Raw genomic sequence first — 18,725 nt, 5'->3', positions numbered from 1 at the left:
GTACTGAAATAAATGTGGATCTCTACCAAGAGCAGAATCATTCAAAATTAAGCAAGTTATGTAACTTTGGAAAAGGAATGTTACAATTTAAGTTTTCTTGAAATCAGAGCTCTCCATTCTGCTTTTAAAACCACCTGAGAGATGTCGCCTTCCCTTCTGCCAATAAAGCAGAAAGCAGACCTGCAAGTAAGGTAGAGGATAATGCTGTAACTGTGTGGCCCAGAGTCTGCCTTATTAAGGGGTAATATGTTTAAAGAGGTTTTTTTTTCAATGTAGTTTGGTGTTCTTCTGTTAAATCCTATTTAGTTTATTCTTTTTAGAGCAACCACATTTGAAGTCTTTAAAAATATTTTGTCAATGACTCATTTACAAAAAAATAAAGTGGCAAGCATCTAAAAAAGCCCACCTTTTTTAATAGTACACCTTATTCCCTTTCCCTTATGCCACAGGGAATTGTTCTGTGGGTCTCCAGAGAAGGGGATGTTCTTCCTTTTTGTTTTGTTCATGCAAATGTTTTTTGTTCAAACAAATGGTTCTGATCAACATTTGAGCAATAAATGCTTATCAACTTCTAATGCTTTGAATCCTACAGAGGAGCTGCTGTCCTTGGTGTCTTCTGCTGCTTCAGGCACCTTGAACAGTTGCTTTTATCGCAGCTATAATGTTAAATAGAAACATTGCCAGCGGGTAGCATGGAAAGGATGAATTAAAAAGGCTTCTTTAAAGCTAACTTTAGGTCAGGTAGAGAATATTAAGACCCACAACAATACTTCATTTTTGATAAAGAGAGAGTAAACAATTGTTTTTATTTACTTTTATCCTAAACTGGAAAGAATTTAACTCTAGGCTGTAGAGCTTGGGGCTAGGTGCTAACTGCAAACATTCAGTCACTTTTTCCAAATGTTTCCTAAGCTCTGTGATCAGTTTATCTTATGTTCTTCTCTTAGATGTATAAGAATATATTTGTCCTTTAAGCAAGGGAGGGGAAAACGGAAATACTATTTTTGGATTTTTATTTTCCTGTGGAAGCAAATGCTTGGAAATGTAAGCTGTTTCTAACAAAGTAAAACAAAGAAAATGGAAAGTATGAAAAGTGATCGCACAGAGATGAAAACAAAATACTTCAGTTGCTTCGAAGCGTCAGAAAGGGTTTCAACTTCCCATTCAATTGTATTACACAGTCTTCCAGGGAGAATGTGGTCCATCATCTCTCAGCCACACCTTCAATTTGTTTTCCTGAGCCCTTTTTATAGGGGAGAAGGGAGGAATGCTTACATGAGTGTGTGTCTGTGATGGTCTGTTTTTTGTTTTGGCTTTGAAGGGACCCTCTGTCTGTGCTCTGGAGCTCAGGTACATGGTGTGTGACTTCTCAAAACTGGAGCATGGCCTGAGGTTCTGGCAGTTCCTAAAGGTGCTTATCCTGTGGCTGCCTTTGTCATGCTCCATCTGATTTTCTTTTCTGACAAATGGAATTAAAATTGACTGTGCACACACATCTTACTGTCAAAATCTGCATAAGATTGATGTTTTTGGCAATAACCTGAGAGCACAACTCCTCCCAGTCTTCCTGGATTTGGCAGTTACTTCACATATATATACTCGCCAAAACTAAAACACTTTGTCTTCTTCTAAAGGTTTAGCCTCTGTTTTTAAACGCTAACTGTTAAGATCTCACCACTTTAATCTTCAGCAGGGCATTTTACTAAGTTTCTTATGTAGCTTCCTTCAACAGCTTTTCACTTAATTCTATTATAACTTGTTTGCAAGGATGGGTGTTTGCATCATTGAGTTGTTTCCATTCTTTCTTTTCAAGTGTACTCAATACAAACTGTTTTATTGGTATCCTTACCACAGTGTAGGGAGGCTGTGGGAAGCATACCAGGCTTCAAAAAGACAATAATAATAATAAAAAATCTTGAAGTCCATCATACACTTTTCACATTACAGTAGGTTGGATAAATGGAGCTTGAATTTGTTGTTTACAAAGTGTTTAGATTTTTTTGAAAGCTTTTGAGAAACTCAGGTGTAAACCTGTAAGTTATTTTTTGTTTGTTTTTCAGTGAAATTATCCTGTTTAGGAGACATTATGTTTAAAATAGTTTACTTAATAGTTTACTGAATTTTCCAGACTGCATCTTAGTTAATTAGTTAATAGTTTACTGGATTTTTCTGGATCGCATCTAGCTCACTGTTATAATTACACATTTTAGCAAAACAAACTGCCTTTTATCACTCTGTGAGTTTGCAATGTGTTATCTTTCATATCTGTAACCAGGTTATACATTTCTTGTGATCATACAGTGCCCCACTAGCCTCCTCGTGTACTCTGAGCTGGCTGGGTTATTGTTTGCCTGCATTAGAGAAGCGATGATGACTGTTGTGTTACGTGCTGCATAGGTGCCCAATCCAAAGTGTCTTTGGAAAAGCTTTCCTCAGGAATTTAATCTAGAAATGGTTGCATTAAAGAAAAATCCACATTGTTACATGAACCTTGTAATAATTAAGCCAACATATTTTGGGGGTCAGTGAGTTGGTACTGGAACACTGCAGTTAATGTGATGGATTGTGTGGTAACTGTGATCAGTGCTGACATTCTGTAACCGCGGCCACATAGGAGATTCATGTGAATCGCTGAAGGAGTTGGACTTTGATTTATCTCTCTCTATGATTAGAGCTTGAACTTTAGCTGTGAGATTGAATTTGCATGGTTCATAAACCTATTAAACACTGATCTTTTTTTTCATAGCATGTAATCTTCAAATAGCAGATTATGTAAAAACATCAGATTTATCAAAAGAGAAAAGAGAAGGGGAGGATGAGAGACGTAATAAGAAGACAAACATGGAATAACCTTCATGTTTAGCTTAAAAAATCCCACTCTAGAAACACATATAAGAACAGAGTATATTTCTGCCCCCCCTGCCCTGCCTGGCCCTCCAGCCCCTTCTTCACATTGGTTGGAGTTTGGGTGGAACAGCTGGCACATGATATCATCTGTCATTGTTTTCAAGGAAGCTGATTTTTAGGGTGCTGCAAGCTTTTGAGAATATAAAAGGACTTTTCTCTTGTATCAGTCTGGCAAGAGGATTGGTAGGTTATTTCTACTTCATCCGCCTTTTAGGAATATAAGCCTGCAGTTGTACTGAAAATAGAAAGATTCAAAAATGAGATTTTTAAGAGAGGTAAGACAGTTCAACACATGGCAACCGTTATTCAGCATGGACTCCCACGGGTAATTGAACCTTGGCTTTATATTGATAGATCTTGCACCTGCAGGAGAAACGGATACTAAGCAACTCTGTTCTTGTTAGCTGAGTTTTCTGTCTGGTAGTGTATATCCTTTCTGCTATATCTTGCCAAAGGGTATAGAAGGGAAGTGTGATACTGCGTTATTGAAGAAAGATTGCAATGTCTTAACCAAAGTAATTACTTAGATTGCGTGAATCTTCTCTGTAATTGAGTGAAAGCTTGATATTTGGGAGCTGGATACAAGTACTTTACATCGTTTGACAATAAGAGATTTGCAATCTTGTGTTTAAAATCAGCTTTATGTGTGCCCATAACTTGTCTTTGTTAAGGTATCTATCTGATCAGTAGACAAACTTGTAGGAATAAAACAGTACCACTTCCAGATATCCAGAAGGTTGACGCAATTCTCAAATTATTCTTGAGATGAGATATATAAACTCTGCCACTTTAGACACAAGCTGTATATATACAAAAGTCAGTACATTCAAGAAAAGGTCCGGAAATAATTTGAGTTTTGTCTCAAATGTGTATGATTATAGTTACAGGTATGATTATTTCAAAGACACTCCCAAGTGTAGCGTGGTACATGAAGGTGTTTCCTTATCTTAAGGAACGGTAAGTATGAGAGAGGCCCATCATGTGCATGTATAATTTACTAAAGGCTGTAAAAACAGAAATTTTAAACATCTTTTTCTTTTAGTTAGAGGAAGGATTTTTGGAAGCTTGCCAGTTTATTTAAAGAACAGCCTGCTCATACAATGTTTTTATCTGCTCTACAAGCGTGCATTTTATCTTTGTCTGGTTGGTTCAAATCTAGAAGCAGATTAACTTAGCATAGTCTTGGCATTTTCACAGGTCTTTGGTAGTCTCAAGCCCTTTGTTTTTGTCAGTAAATTTATGGTATATTTACATCATAACATTAACATTCATTTGTTCTTTACATTTAGTCACTATATCTACCTGTAGGAATTTAACAGCTACGTAGTGATATTTCCCTTGACATCAGATGTTTTTGCACCTTTACAGATGATGAGTCAAGTTGAGGGACAACAGAAGAATCTTGTACAAGCCATTGAAGCTCTCCCAAGTTCTGGACCCATTTCTGCCTTGGATCAGGACTTGCTGCTTTTAAAAGCTACCTCTGCTGCCACCCTGAGCTGCCTTGGAGAATGCCTGACTCTATTACAGCAAAGCATGCATCAAGTGGGCCAGCACCATAACAGGACACTGTCATCAGGTGAGCACAAGCGCTCTTGGGTATTTATTTATGTGCCTTAGGGTTTTTTGTTATGATACTGAAGAAGGCAAAACGAACCCTTCCTCAAAGAGGAAGTGAGCGGTTGGATTGAGCAGCTTGTAAGCTTCTGCAGCATCAAGAATCAGCATTTTTCTCTTAGCCTAAAAAAAGCTGCAAAATGTTGAAACTGGAAAAGAGGTGAAAAAGATGTTGTCCTAAGTCTTCACGGGGAAATCAGGTTTTGAAGACAGCAAAAACAGGGAGGGGGAAAAAAGTGGCATGGAGAACAGAAAGATAAGCCTGTGCTCTTAATGACAGTGAAGAACCTCCTTGGTATTTTTATGTAGAGACTGAAATCACAATACAGATGTGTTTGATAAAAATGCAGTAATATAGAGAAAAATCATATTTCTAGTTTTTTACATATAAAGGTGATCCTGCTGAGGTAGATTTTTTCCAGTCAGGGGTTTTCTTTAAGTCTGGGAAGAGAACTCCATGTTTCTATTAAAAAAATAAAAAATAAAAGAAAAAAATTGGCAGCAAATTTTTAAGAGCCTAAAAAGTCAAAACTGTGTGTTTCTGCATTGCAGGCATGAACTTCCCAGTCCTTGTGCAGCTCAATTTTTTTAATTCACACAGTTCCAGGACTCTATCCATAATATAGGAAGATAGACCTTTCTGAAAGGATGGTCATTGTTTTCCCAGGGACAAACTGCACTGCCTAGCTTAAGCACAGGAGCAGGACCATGATATAAGAGGAGGAGGAGGAGCAGCAGCTAAAATGGGGTGGCTTTTAATGTTTTTTTTTTGTAGGTAAATCAACAACAAAATCCATCTTCAAGCAGGTCCTTAAAAGAGAACAAAACACAAAGAAAAAAATGACAAAACTACCCAAAACCAGAAAGACAAAACATTCTTACTTGCAGAAAGTTTATTACAGGGCAGGATATGCCCTCAGGGCTGCTGAGACAACTGAGTAAGAAGAATCCTGATGAATTCCCACCGTGGGGAAAATAGAAATGTGAAAGGGTCAGTTGACAAGTAGGGAAATGACATTAAAAGGGCCCTTAGGAAGAAAAAAAAAAAAACCACACCAACCAACCAACAAACAAACCCACTACCACCACCACCACCAACAAAAAAACAAACCAAAAACGGTTAAAAACTTTGATGCCTATACTATGGCATATTGTGATTTCCCTAATCCAGATTCTGATATATTTCAGAGAGTAAAGTAAATGAACAACAACAACATTCTGTATTCTGGTTTTAATTTAGAAAATGCAGAAAACTTGCACATATCTAAATAGTAATGGTAAAGTGCCTTTAATTGAATTCTTTGATATAATGTCATTTCAAAAGAGAAAGGGTTGGATCAAAGATGAGAAGCATCCTTCAAAGAAAAGTCAGTTTCCAGTTTTGAAGTCCCTGGAGGTTGGTTTTTGTGTCCATGTGATCTAAGTGAACTGTCAGAGATAGACGACTTGAGGCGTACATGTCCTTGAATCTCTGTCCAAGTAATCTTCTGTTAAATCAGTGCTGTGTTTTGACTTGATAATGATTTTTGCAGTTCTGTGCACAATAGCAGGGAAAAACAAATATAACACTAGTACTTGCTAAAAGGGGTTCCCTTTTTTTAATCCCTTCTCCCTCCACTAAAAAATGCTGAATGACACTATTATAAAGTACTTAATAAAATTTAATAGGTATTCTTATTTGTTTGTTTTCCCTTTAGACTTTAAAGTTGTACGAGAATTCTTTCAGGAACTGAAATGCTGTAGCGCTTGTTCATATCAGCATCTTCAGTGTAACTGTGAGAACCTGAATGCAAGCAGTTAATCCTTCAGTGTGTAGGTGTGCTTATTTGGTATGTAATTTAGAAAGAGGGAGACAGGGAGAGAGGGGGGAAACTAAAAGCTGCTGAAATATTTAGACTATTCTCCCTGACTAAAAATCTGTGAAATTATTACTTCTTTTCCTTTCCTTCTCCCCAGGACTTGTTATGCAACACAGTTGCCTGAAAGAACCTGGCCTGAAAGTCTTGATTACTGATTTTCCTACACAGTTAATCTTGTTCAGGCGTACTTTGATGGACTTAACGTTTCTGCTGAGTCGGTAGAATTTCAGAGTCATCAAAGCTGCATAAACTCATACCTAATCAGACTAATGCCTTTAAGTAATCTAGCAAACTAACTCTGAGAGACGATATATTTCATTTTGATTCTGTGTCCTCCAGGTGATTTTTTTTTTAAATTGCATATCCAGAAGGAGCAACCAAACGGTGACCTTTATTGTCACCTCTTGATCCTGTCAGGTGAAAATAACTTGTTAGGTTAAAAGCTATATGTTCATCTAATGGAAAGTCTAGAACATCTTTCCAAGATGCTGTGATGGCCTTGTTCAATATATTGCCAAACGTTTCCATCCAAGTGCCATCATTACCTGCTACGTAGTGTCCAAGATTCTAGTTAAATAAATCCTGTGGGAAGGCAATGGGGGCAGGATCCTGAGGCTGTTGCACAGACAGACAAGGTAGGAATTTGATAACATACTTGTCTCTAGCCTACAGTTCATGAAGGTGGTCCCACAAAGCAGAGCAGCACTCCCTTGTAGAGTGTGAGAAATAAGCAGTGACTTAACTTTGTTAAATTTAACTTTCTTAAATTTAACTTACCTTTGACTTCACCTTCCTTCAGAATCAAATGCTCATGCTATTATGTCCTAAATACAAAGAACTGCCAGAAGAATAGATAGTATCTACTTTCTCCGTACCTTTACACTGTTTCTGTTCTTGAAGTTGTTATGGCCAGTTGTGCATGGATTGTTAACTTCTCCTCTGTGCACCGTAGGCCTTGCCGTCTGAATGCTTCTACAGCAAGGACTTAAAGTAGATGAGAGTTTCTGACATAATACTTAGAGAATGCACTCACAAATATAATTATTAAATAGCTACTATTTTAAACAGATTTGTAGACTGTAACTGTTTTTAAAAATAAAAAAAATGCTCCTTTCTTTTGAGGTAACATTTTCTTGTTTTGTTTTCCAGTAGTGTGAATAGATAGATCTGATCCAGTATCTAGGATTGTGTAGGTCTTGACTTTAAATATTTTATGACATGTTTTGGCGTGAAATAGTTTAAGGAAGATGTGATTTTGAGCTCTTTGTGTTTCTCGCAAGTTGTCAGTCTTATACCTCAAGTCTACAAGCAGTTATGAAGATTAAGCTGAAATCTTCAATCTTTTTTTGAAGGGTAGTCAACACATGTTTTATTTCCACAGTAAAGATTCAAGGAAAGTTTTTTTGTGATTTTCTTTTTGTCAGTACTCAATTTTGGAAGTGCATCAACAAGAACAGCCAGCGAAGCAAAAATTCTGTCTGTGTTTCTACTTTGGAGTAAAACAATGTCAAATTCATATCTAGCTGTCTCCATTAAAAGTATACGCATTGATCTCTGGCTAAATTCTTTGTAATTTTTTTTTCTTTAATTGAAAATGTGCTGGAGAAGGGTATTAGCTAGAAGTATTGGTTATGTACAGTGTGAGGTGAAAATGAGGGATTGCACCTATACCTCTAAGTTTCATTGGGGTTTTGGATTCTTTTGGGATTTTTTTTTTTTTTTTTTTTTTTTTTGTAGGAGAAAGAAGCATTTCAAAGATTTTCCAATTGGCCAAGGATGTCATCTAGTAGTGTAGTGTGTAGTATTTGCTTATCAGCATTAACAAATGCTCGTGTGCCTTGCAAGAGGATCAGGTTTACTTGGCATGCAGTCAGGAAGCAGGTGGCTTTTTAAATAAAAATGCAGCAGAGAAACCTTGTCTCTATGTAAAGCTTTAAAACTTTTGGTGTTACTTTTTCCCTTGTGTAGCCTTTGGCAGAAGAATGTCTCTAAAGCCCGTTGACTGTTATGGTTAACGTCCTTCCGCCTGTACCAACCTGAGAATGCAGCAAACTCAAGTAATTTGTTTTAAAGCTGATTTATCACCTTATGCTGTGTTTTAGGTCTGCTTTTTATTTTATTATCTTGGCAAATAGAATCCTGTTTTTCAGTCAGCAGCCTGTGCAGATAAATCCTTTATTTAAACTGTTTCACATCAGACATTCATTTACTGAATAAATGATGTCCCACACAGGAATTCCCTCATATATTTTTAATTTTCACATACCACTTTTCTGAAGCGTGTAATAGAACGTTTTTTTTTTTTTTCTTTGAGAAGTTGTTGTATTTTAAAGGTAAACTAAAAATAATAAAAACAGATTATCATCCTCACTATGTATATTCTGAGGTTCATTTGGGTGTGCAAATCCTGCTTTTTAAATTTTTTTCTGCCATGGCAAGAAGTAGACAGAAGATGATTCTGTAGTCGGGGGGGGGGGGGGGGGGGGGCGGGGGGGGGGGATGTATTTGAACTTTATTTTACCAGATTCTCCAGTGCCTCCTTTTGAGCAAATAAATGTACAGGAAAGAAAATCTAGATGCTTTTAATTTGGAGACAAATGACAAATAGGGATTCTTCTGTAGTTCAGATGGCAAGAGGAGAGAAAATTGTGCAGGGGAGTCTTCTTTCTTGCTCAGTTCCTGCTACCCCTAACTCCCTCGCAAATGCCTGGGGGCAGGAAAGGATGAGGAAAGAAGACAGGAGAAAAAATTCTTTATTACCTGTGAAACTTACTGAATTCCATATAGTCAGGTCTCCCTTAAATGCATCAGCACTAGATTTGCTTCTGTTGAGACTAACCAAAACAGTTTGCTGTTTTATGTATATGCTAATAATACATTATTCCTTATATGCTCTTCTTCTTTTGACAGATAGCATTATTTTCTAGTCCTTGCCCAGTATTTGCAAATACAGCATTGTTCTTCTAATCTGAAAAACAGATGTGCAGCTTGCTGTTGCTCGTTGAGCCTCCTGTAGGATTCAGTAGAGTGACAAAGCTGTTGCATCCATCGCTGGCCATGGAAGGAATACACATCTAATTTTGGTCTCTCCTCGAGGACTAGTGTTGAATTGTTAAGGGAATATTTGTTACAGTGTAGTTACAGCGTATTGTAAAGAGTCTGAGCAATAGACGTTAGGTTACGATTGTGCTTGGATTTTTTTTTTTTTTTTAGTCTATAAGCCAAGACCAGAGGACTTAAAAATAGAAAGGTTTTTGTTGTAGAACTGAGGTGGGTGTTAAGCATATTTCATGCATCAATTATAGGAAAACATAGTTTGAAGGTACACCAGATACCTAGGAAACTGGAATCAAAGAAAGTAAATGATCTGTGCTGCTTAACTGAAAAAATCTACTTCAAACCTCCTCTTTGGGGATAATTTCCCTCCCTTCTGCTGTATGCAACTGTGAAGTGGAAACCCTCAGGAGAAACGGGCACTTGGGTAGGATGCTCTCTGGTGTGCCATCTGAATCTGAAATAGATGCTTTTTGTGAACTGTAGCATTGCTACAGGGAAAGGAGAGCAGGTTGTGTCTGGGAGCTGTACTTTGCTTGGGGTTTATCTGCTGCCTGTTCATTGCAGTAGAAATTGGTGTTGAGGGGTTGGAAGAAAGCTCATTTTTGGGTACTTTCTATGAGAGCTACAGTTTTGTGTATACATATACGCTGAACTTCCAGGGAAAGTTGGCCTAGTTTTTCTCCCTTGGAACCATATAACCAACATCATGCAGGTGGTAGAGATCTGGTTGATTTTACTAATAGTGTATTTGGTACATCCTTTCCAATTTCTGCATAGTTTACTACAGAAACAGATGTTTTATTTTAATTGGTGTGGTGCTTTTTATAGCCGTAAAGCAAGTAATAAAGTAGCATTTATGAATGTCCTTCTGGAGAACTTCTTTAGAATGATGAAATGAATCAAATAAGAATTGAATTTACCTTTGTCTGCTGTCTTAGGCTAGGACTGAGAACAGAACAAAAATCTTTCTTAAAAACTGACAGTGACAGCAGTTTCTTCCCATTCTTAATGAACATTGAAGAATAAACTTTCTTTCTCATACTCTATTTTTTATTTATTTTTTTCATGAAGTCTTTAGAAGAATGGTAATGAACTAGTGATAGAAAATCTAGTACACCATAAAGCAGTGAAGATGGCAATTCTGTTAGGGTGGATCATGTTATTTACAGGTATCTGCTTAGGCTGGGGAAAGGAGGATAAATTCCAATAAAATACTTTGATAAGTAGATAATTACTTATACTATTTTGTGGCAAGTGTAGTTTCTACTAGCACACATGGGACCGTTTCTGGCATACAACTGATATGTGAGTGGAGTAGGAGTTATGTTTTTGTGTCCTCTCACTTTCTATGTATAGAGGGTTTATTCTGATTTTAACTTGATTTGAAGATTATTTCTGATGAATTCTCTTCACACTTTGCTTTTGTCTGGGAAGTAGGGGACTATGTTAGGTATATGGCAACCCCTTTTGGATGAAATGAGAATGCTGACACCTCAGAGCAGATTTGCAGATTAAAGATTATCAAGTATTCCCTGATGGCACTTTGGAACTGGGCTTGGAAATTTTTTCAAGTTGTTCAGAGAGCTGACTTTTAATTTAGGTTTCTGTGGTATATGAATGTTTTTTACTGCACATGTCTGTTCTGCAGAGTAGTCCAGTTCCAGGCAGGCAGACTGTAACACAATAATTTTTCTCACATGAAGAGATGTTTGGGAAGCAGATGTGCTTTATCCTTTGGACCGTAACTCTTAGCATCCTCTTGGTGTTGGCTAGATCCTAAGGTGTAGTTAAGATCTGCTTAAAAAACTGATTAAGCTGAATAGGAATAGTCTTTGACAAGGGATAGCACTGCCCCTGGGACAGAGGGAAAAACACGCTTGCATAGTTCTAACAGATTCAATCTCTGTGAGAGGGTTTAAAACGCGGGGAGAAAGATGACAAAGTACATAGCCTTTTTACTAGGTGTGTTTGTTCTGAAGAGCAAAACTGATATATAGCGTTTTTAAAAAAATATGTAAATGATGGCTAAGTACATGTTTACACTTGCAAATTTCCTCTGAAGCAAGGTGTTTATTCAAATGGCTTTTTCCTGTGGCTATTTACAGAAATGAATTTATTTAAAAAAAATATATATATTAATCAGTAAAGGCCAAATAGATTGTGTGTGAAGAGAGGAAACAGATAGCCCAAGGAAATGAGTGGATGATGTATTTTCAGAGTTACATAAAGAGCAGTCGGTTCAGATTTTTTTTTTAGTTTCTCTGTAATAGGAAAATAACTATAATAATTCACTTTTCAGCTGTTTGACAGGGAGAAACAGAAAAATAGATCAAGATTACTTACTGCAAAGTAATGAAGAATGAGAAGCATAGGTATGCTCCATAAAACTCTTTGTTGAAATGAAACGAGTTTATTTTCTTGATTTTACTTTTTGGTCCCTTCTCTGAAATATGTATGAATTAGCATCAGAAAGACCAAAAAAATATAGTTTAGCAATGTACAGCCTTGTGAATTCCCTTTAAGGGACAAACTTCTTTATTTGAAGTTTTCTAACTTAGTTTTATCCCTAAATGCTGAAGGTATGCTTCCTTCCTGCCATGCAGTGAAGGTCCATTTTGGATCTGCCAGAAGTATCTTCAGATTACCCTCTGAATCAGACCTTGTTTTGAGGGATCTGTGGTTATCCTTTTTTTTAATAATTATTCAAGACTTAAAGAGCAACTATGAGTAGTCACTGAACTCTTCATGTCTTGCCACATATAATCATGTGTAGATTTAATTCCATTTTTGGAATGGGAAAAGATGTTGGCTTCATGATATGTAAGATCAATGTGTAGGGCAAGTCAGACGAAGAGACTATTTTCTCTCTTGTGGTTCACACAACTTAGTCTGGATTTAAAAACATCTACTGGCATAGTCCTCAAAGTTACTGTAACCCAAAAGTCTTTGCAACATGTAAAAGTAAAGGCCTAATATGAGAGCCACAGAGATGATGTTCTTTTGTCAGTGGAAAATTTGAGTCATTGTGTGAAATAGATATTAAAAAAAAAAAAAAAGTTTTTTCTCCATTTTCTCCGATCTTTGAAAATCATTTTACTTTATTTGCTTATACTTTATTCACAAGTTGGTGCCACACAATCATGCTAAGCGAGTAGACCTGAATATTTATCATGCTATCATAATTTAGTGCCATTTTAGCTGAGAGGAATGTTCTGTAATTATTTCATCTTTGGAATTTAGTAAGATATCAGCTATAGGATTTGTGACCTATTTTTAATAATGCAAATATTAAGATAATATAACAGTACACAGCATTATCTCACCGGATCAAACCATTTATCTTAACTAGGAGGCAACTTCTGTTAACCACTGGTGATAAAGAAGGAGAAATTGCATGTTCTTTAACGTAAATAGTGTTCGTTGGGATCATCAGAAAATGTTGGCAGTGATGAGAGAAAGAGATTCTCCTGGTGGCACTAATTGTGTTTTCATATACTTATCATGGTAATGACTAAAAAGCTGCAATTTTCTTATCCATATCTCTGTATTTTATAACAGCATGTAATTAATAGCTGAAATTTAAGCCCTTTGCTGAGGGCTACTGATTTGAATGGTGATACTACGTTTAGAGCAGTGAGGGAGGAACTGTGCCTTCCTAGCTGATGGTTTTTCTGTGTTACCATCCCTAAATACTGGCCTGTCCTGGGAAACAGATGTCCCCAGAAATAGAGGTTGGTCTGATGTCTAGTTCTGTTTGATTTCTATTTAATGTGTATCTTCCTAATGAGAACTCTTCTGAACTGTGGTTTTGGTACAGGTAAAACATTTTAGCACTTAATCTAGGAAGGGCTTTAGTTCTGGTACACTCAGAAATAAAGTACAGCTGCTAAGTGAAACTCTGATTTCAAGCAGAGTAAATGGGAGGAGTGGACAGGATATTACCTGAACTAGTCCTGGAATGGGGTCTGATGCAAAAACTAAATGGTTAGGCACGCTTCTTCTAGTACTAATCTATGCTTATAAAATATGGTAAATATCTTCACTGTATTAGATGCAGGAATGTCGACTTGGATAACTTCTTAACTATTAAAATGCTGGGTAGAGTATACTTGCTTGTTTTAATCAACAAGGTGTGTCAGTTTGTATAATCTTTACGTATAATTCTGTCTGGTAGGAATAATGTAAAATCTTCCTTCATTGACTTTAAAAAAAAAAAAAAAGATAAATCAGCATAGAAGATGCTGGAGTATTTTTGTTACTGAAGTAAAGCTGAGCATGGGAACAGGAAACAGGTTCATTAATACGAATAGAATGATGTGAGGAATGGAAAAAAAAATCATTAATCTGCTTCTTGTAAGTTGACATCTGTTTTCTGCTTCAGAAGGTATTCTGGGATGGCCTGGGCCCAAGTCACATTCCACAGAGCAACTGAAAAATGGTGCCCTCAGCTCCTTATCATCTGCTAGTGCCAACATTACGTGGGCCATAGTACCATCTGCAACCCAAGATGGACAGACGTTACAGCCAAATACTGAGGTAAGCAGGCCATTTCTGTTGTATCTGAGACTTGACACTGATTAGATGCAAACCACGTGGGACAGTGGATGCTTGTATTAATACAACTTATTGTACTTTATGGTACCATATTTGTTTGGAATAGTTGTTTAAATGCTGTCTTGTGCAAAAGCACACACTGAAAACTAGAAAAAATGTTTACATATTGCTCTGTGCTTTTGCTTCTCTGAGGTACTTTGGAGAAAGACAGTGGACTGTGGCAAGCATATAATCTCCTCTCAATTGTAAAACCCATTAACAGTCTGTCAGTATACATACCTATCTTCTTGGTAATAGGAAGAGCTGCTTGTTTTTTATGCTGGTTTGAGACAGATAGGAGACATTATGACCACACGATTTGCTTGCTACTTGTTCTTCCATGTTGCTGAGTGCTCTTGTATGCCTCTGGGCACAGCTGATTATTCTCTGAGTTGAAGAGTTCTGTATTGCTTTCTGACCCCTTTTTCTGTTAAGTGATTATGGGCAAAACTTGTCCATGTCATCCTGCACCAGCCTGTTGATTTGTGCTTTTGTGGCATTTACTTGGTAAAGGGCAGTTCTGAAGCATCGACTCTTTGAGGAGGCTCATAGCTACGTATCAGGCATCTGATGCACTGACAGTCTCTCACCATGCCAAACGTCTCCAGCTTCTACTGTCTGCTTCTGGATACCAGTGCTGCCCACCAGGAAAACACTTCACACTGAGACTTCACAGATTGTTGGGCACCTGGAGCACATGAGACCTGGAGAACTGGAAAGACGTTTTTGAGAGAGCTGAAGAAACCCTTTACTACAAGTGAATGCTCTTTGGCAATTGGAATGGCTTAAATTAAAATATATTGCCTTTAACAAAATGTGTAATGGCTGGGGAGATAAATAAAGCTGTTTGGTTTTCCAGTTCTTTTGTAGTATCTTGAGTTGACTATAGTTCAAAAGATCCTGGACTAAACTAGATTTCTTTTAATATTACTTGTTACTTTGTTACTCTTCCAGGTTTGTCCTTAGACAGTAATTTCAAATTCTGTTAAAATGTCCACTACTCTCAATGTTTAGTTTTATTTTTTTTTTTACGAGGAGGTTGTATCATTTCTTTTTCATATAAGTCAACTGCAATTATTCATCTTCTTAAGACAAGCAGATATTTAATAATATTGTTTTGAAAGTTACTTCTTTACTCACTGATAAGCTGCAGTTTGTTTCATTAGTTTTTTTTTAGAGGATCATTTTGCAGTTGAGCTGAGCCATTTATGACTTGTTTTCAATTACTGTCTGTCTATCTATATTTTCATTCTCAGCTCCTCCCTTTCTTTTGCCAATGGGAAATGAGTTATGCATGCTTTGCTCGTGGAACTCATAATTTATTCAGAAGGGAGTACCCGTGGAGAGATGAATATAGTGAGCAAGGGAGCATAACACTGTTTTTAGTACAGAATACTCAGTGCTTTGTGGGACATCTTCCCGAAATCAGCAGCTTGCATTTGGATCCTCTGGGACATTAGCCCTTAAAAAAATGAAAGATTTTTAGGTTATATAAAGCTAACCTGAGGACTGTGTTTTTGGCACAAGCAGTAGGTAGCATCTGGATTTGCACATGTAATTTTAGTTATGGTAGTACAATTTGTTAAGCAGAAATTTGGGTTTGCACCAGAAAATGGCCTGAATCAGGATTCATTACCTGAAGCTCTTTCCAAAGCTATATCCCTTCCACAGAGTCTCTGTGTGCTTCATGCCATCCAAGATTGATACTGTTGACTCAGAAATTGAAGTGTTCTTTCAAAAGTATCAGATGGATTTTCAGTTTTGATCAAGATACCAGTGTGCTACTGGAAGACTGAAGCACAAAACCGGAGCTGTGGAAGAGGTGAACAGTTGCATCTAAGTTAGGGCTTTTGTTGTTTTCGTGTTCAGCTTCAGGTCTAGCAAGCTATCATGCCCTGTTATGGTTGTACCTCTTTGGATTGCTGTGGTCAGATCCTTGCCTGGGAGAAGACATCGTTTTTCTAGAATGCTGCAGGTTTTCTGCCCAGCAGCATAACCTGAGCAAAGTGTCAAAGAGGGGGCTGGAGCTTCCTGGTGCTGTGACTACAGAATGGAGGGCTGGAGAAGAACAGGCTTTGTAGAAGAGGAAAAACTTTTGAGCAATTGTTACCTTGCTAAGGATGCTGTCTGACCTAGACAGTCACCCAGGAGATGGTGTCTGACTTTTAAAATATATTTTTCCAAGCTATCAAGACTCCTCAACTTAACACTTTTTAAAAATTCCGTATGTCCATTTCAGCGTATTTTCAAATATATTTTGGCCTGTCGTGTATGAGTAAGAGTGGCACTAAGTACTCAGTTTACATTTAAAGATATAAAAAGCAGTGACTGTGCTAGTTACTTAGTATGTGAAATTATATATAAAAGCAACTGCAAATCACCATATTCCACTTATTTCCTGGCCCAGATACATCCTTGTTAGTAATGGCAGTGACATCAATAGAGAATGAGATAATGCATCTAGATGTCATTGTTAAGAAACTCGTGATGTTGAAGACCCTGACTTATTTTTGTTTATCTGGTAGTTGCTTTTAGGTGTGGAAGGAGAAAAAGAGGAATCCACAAGTGTCATTCAAATGATGCTCAGTTCTCTCAATGAAAGTTCTCTCTTTTTTTCTTCCAAAAGAATGAAAAAAAAAAAAAAACAACAAAAAAACAACACCCCACACCAAAACCAAACACAAAAGAATAACAATTTAATCCCTGGCTGGTCCTCATCTCTGTATAAGTTGGTAGTGTGTAAATGGGGCTAGCTTTCAAAATATCCCTGCTAGAAGAAGTGATCCTTAATTTTAAAGAAGTCATGGCAAGAGAGTGCTGGTTCCTCTTTCAGTGCTGTCAAAACTAATTCTGGTTTCTTCTTTGATCATGCCTTGACTTTTTAAAAATAATAATTTTGTATTTTTTATGGTATTTCCTCTGTCCCTTAGAGGCTATACCCCAAAGAAATGGGAGAGAGCTTTTTGGCTGGCATTCAGCATCATATATTAGATCTACCAACTAAACAAGTAGCGAATTGACCTGCAGTCTGAAATAGGAAACACCATTAAGCTGCTGCTGCCCTTGATGAACAACCGACTTGGCTACTTCTCTTCTAGAACATTACTTATAGGGAAATCATCATTTTAGGTATGTGGATCAGCAGTGATCTTAAGAAAACAGAGATGTTCGTTGTGTTGGGGGGAACTATCGGGAATCTTCCTTGATATAGGAGGCTGCTGCTGGCAGCAGTTTCCTGGCAACATGGCCAAGTTGCTGAATGTGTTTAGCGATAGTTATGTTAATTCTCAGCACAGCATGTGGAGGCTTTGTAGCACTGCATTAAGAAACATCATTAACAAACCAGTGACTTGTTTTTTTTCTGCGTTTTTTTTATATGTTTATGAAGAAAGCATGGATCTTTAGAATACCCCTCTAGAATAACAAGGCACACCTGATGCAATTTTGCTTTAATATGTAAGCATTCTTGAGGGGTATAATGTCAAGAGTTGAGTTTTGATACCATATGTAACTGAAGTAAAACATTTCTTTTTAGTTGGTCACACAATTAGGGTTTCAGGTTGGAATTTCTCCCCTGGTGAAATAATGTAGCAGCTGAATAGTCTTATTTTTAAATAATATGTTGGTGTTTACTTGCTTTTGTTATTAAGGGTGTTTCTTGCGTCTAAGTATAGGGATATCATTAGAGATATTGCTTAAACTAACTGAAAAAATAAAAGATCTTGTAGCAGAAATGATTTTCATGTGTATTTCCTCGCCTATTTTATCATCTCCTTTGTTGTCACTTGGTGTTACTGATTTTTCTTCCCAAATGAGAATTGCATCTTAGGATTGTGATATGGGACAGCATTAGCTTAAAGCCTGACATCTTAACTGGAGGAAGTAACCACTGACAGTGAAGTGCAGATATCTTTCATTTTTCATGCTTTCATACTTCAGATCTTTAAGTTTTTATTTAGTTTACACATTTGGATATTTTTGGTCAGTCCGCCTGAAACATCAGGCACGAGTGGGAATAAGGGCTGATCTGAACGGAGCTATTCTATGTTGGGTGTGAGATTACTTAAAATACATTTAGTGCATACCCTAATGAACCTGATTGGACTTTTTGGTTTAAGTTATAATTTCAAGGTATTATATAGGATTTTTCCTGTAAAGCAGAACAGGACGAGTAGGCCTGTGTACGCTCTTCAAAATGGTGATGTGAACTTGGTTCAGTCTGCAACAAATGATGGCCTGCTTCCTTCATGTAATGGTTTACAATTCTGCAATTTCTTTCTCAAAGCCTTGAAATTGATTAGTTTTGAAATACCGAGTCTCATAATAAATTCAATTGTAATAACTTTGTGCTTTAGTAGAATAAAATTGTGAATCACTTCCATGTGAGCACTACTCTTCCAGTTCAACTAATTGTCATCTTGGGTGTCAGAATTCCCCTCTTGAGCAAACAAAATGTGACCGCAGGCCAAATACTTCCCCTGACAGCTAAATACAAATGGGAAACAGGCTGTTTATATGGGAGACCCGAGAGGGAAGGACTAATTTTCTTTTGATTTAACAGTTTGGTTAAGAATTATTACAAAAATCATGCTGTAGCTACATCTGCAATTTAGCTCTCTTGATGTGATTTTTATGCCTTAACTTGCCATGCCAGCTGATTCCTACGATCCTGTGGATCTGACATCTCTGCAG

At 37.1% G+C, this 18,725-nt stretch overlaps 1 protein-coding gene across 1 annotated transcript in view; it reads left to right on the top strand.

Moving 5' to 3' along the window:
* OSBPL10 (oxysterol binding protein like 10) overlaps positions 1 to 18,725 on the top strand; it is a 112,839-nt gene that overhangs the window by 59,108 nt on the left and 35,006 nt on the right. The window contains exons 5-6 of the mRNA XM_035318297.1: positions 4,276 to 4,486; positions 13,822 to 13,976. Of these exons, the coding sequence (XP_035174188.1) occupies positions 4,276 to 4,486; positions 13,822 to 13,976 (366 nt within the window). The remainder of the gene's footprint in view (positions 1 to 4,275; positions 4,487 to 13,821; positions 13,977 to 18,725) is intronic.

This window comes from Oxyura jamaicensis, chromosome 2, assembly GCF_011077185.1.
Source record: "Oxyura jamaicensis isolate SHBP4307 breed ruddy duck chromosome 2, BPBGC_Ojam_1.0, whole genome shotgun sequence".
In the NCBI taxonomy this organism is placed as follows: domain Eukaryota; kingdom Metazoa; phylum Chordata; class Aves; order Anseriformes; family Anatidae; genus Oxyura; species Oxyura jamaicensis.
Note: the sequence above shows the minus strand (reverse complement) of the source record. Positions and strands in the feature narration are given on the sequence as shown.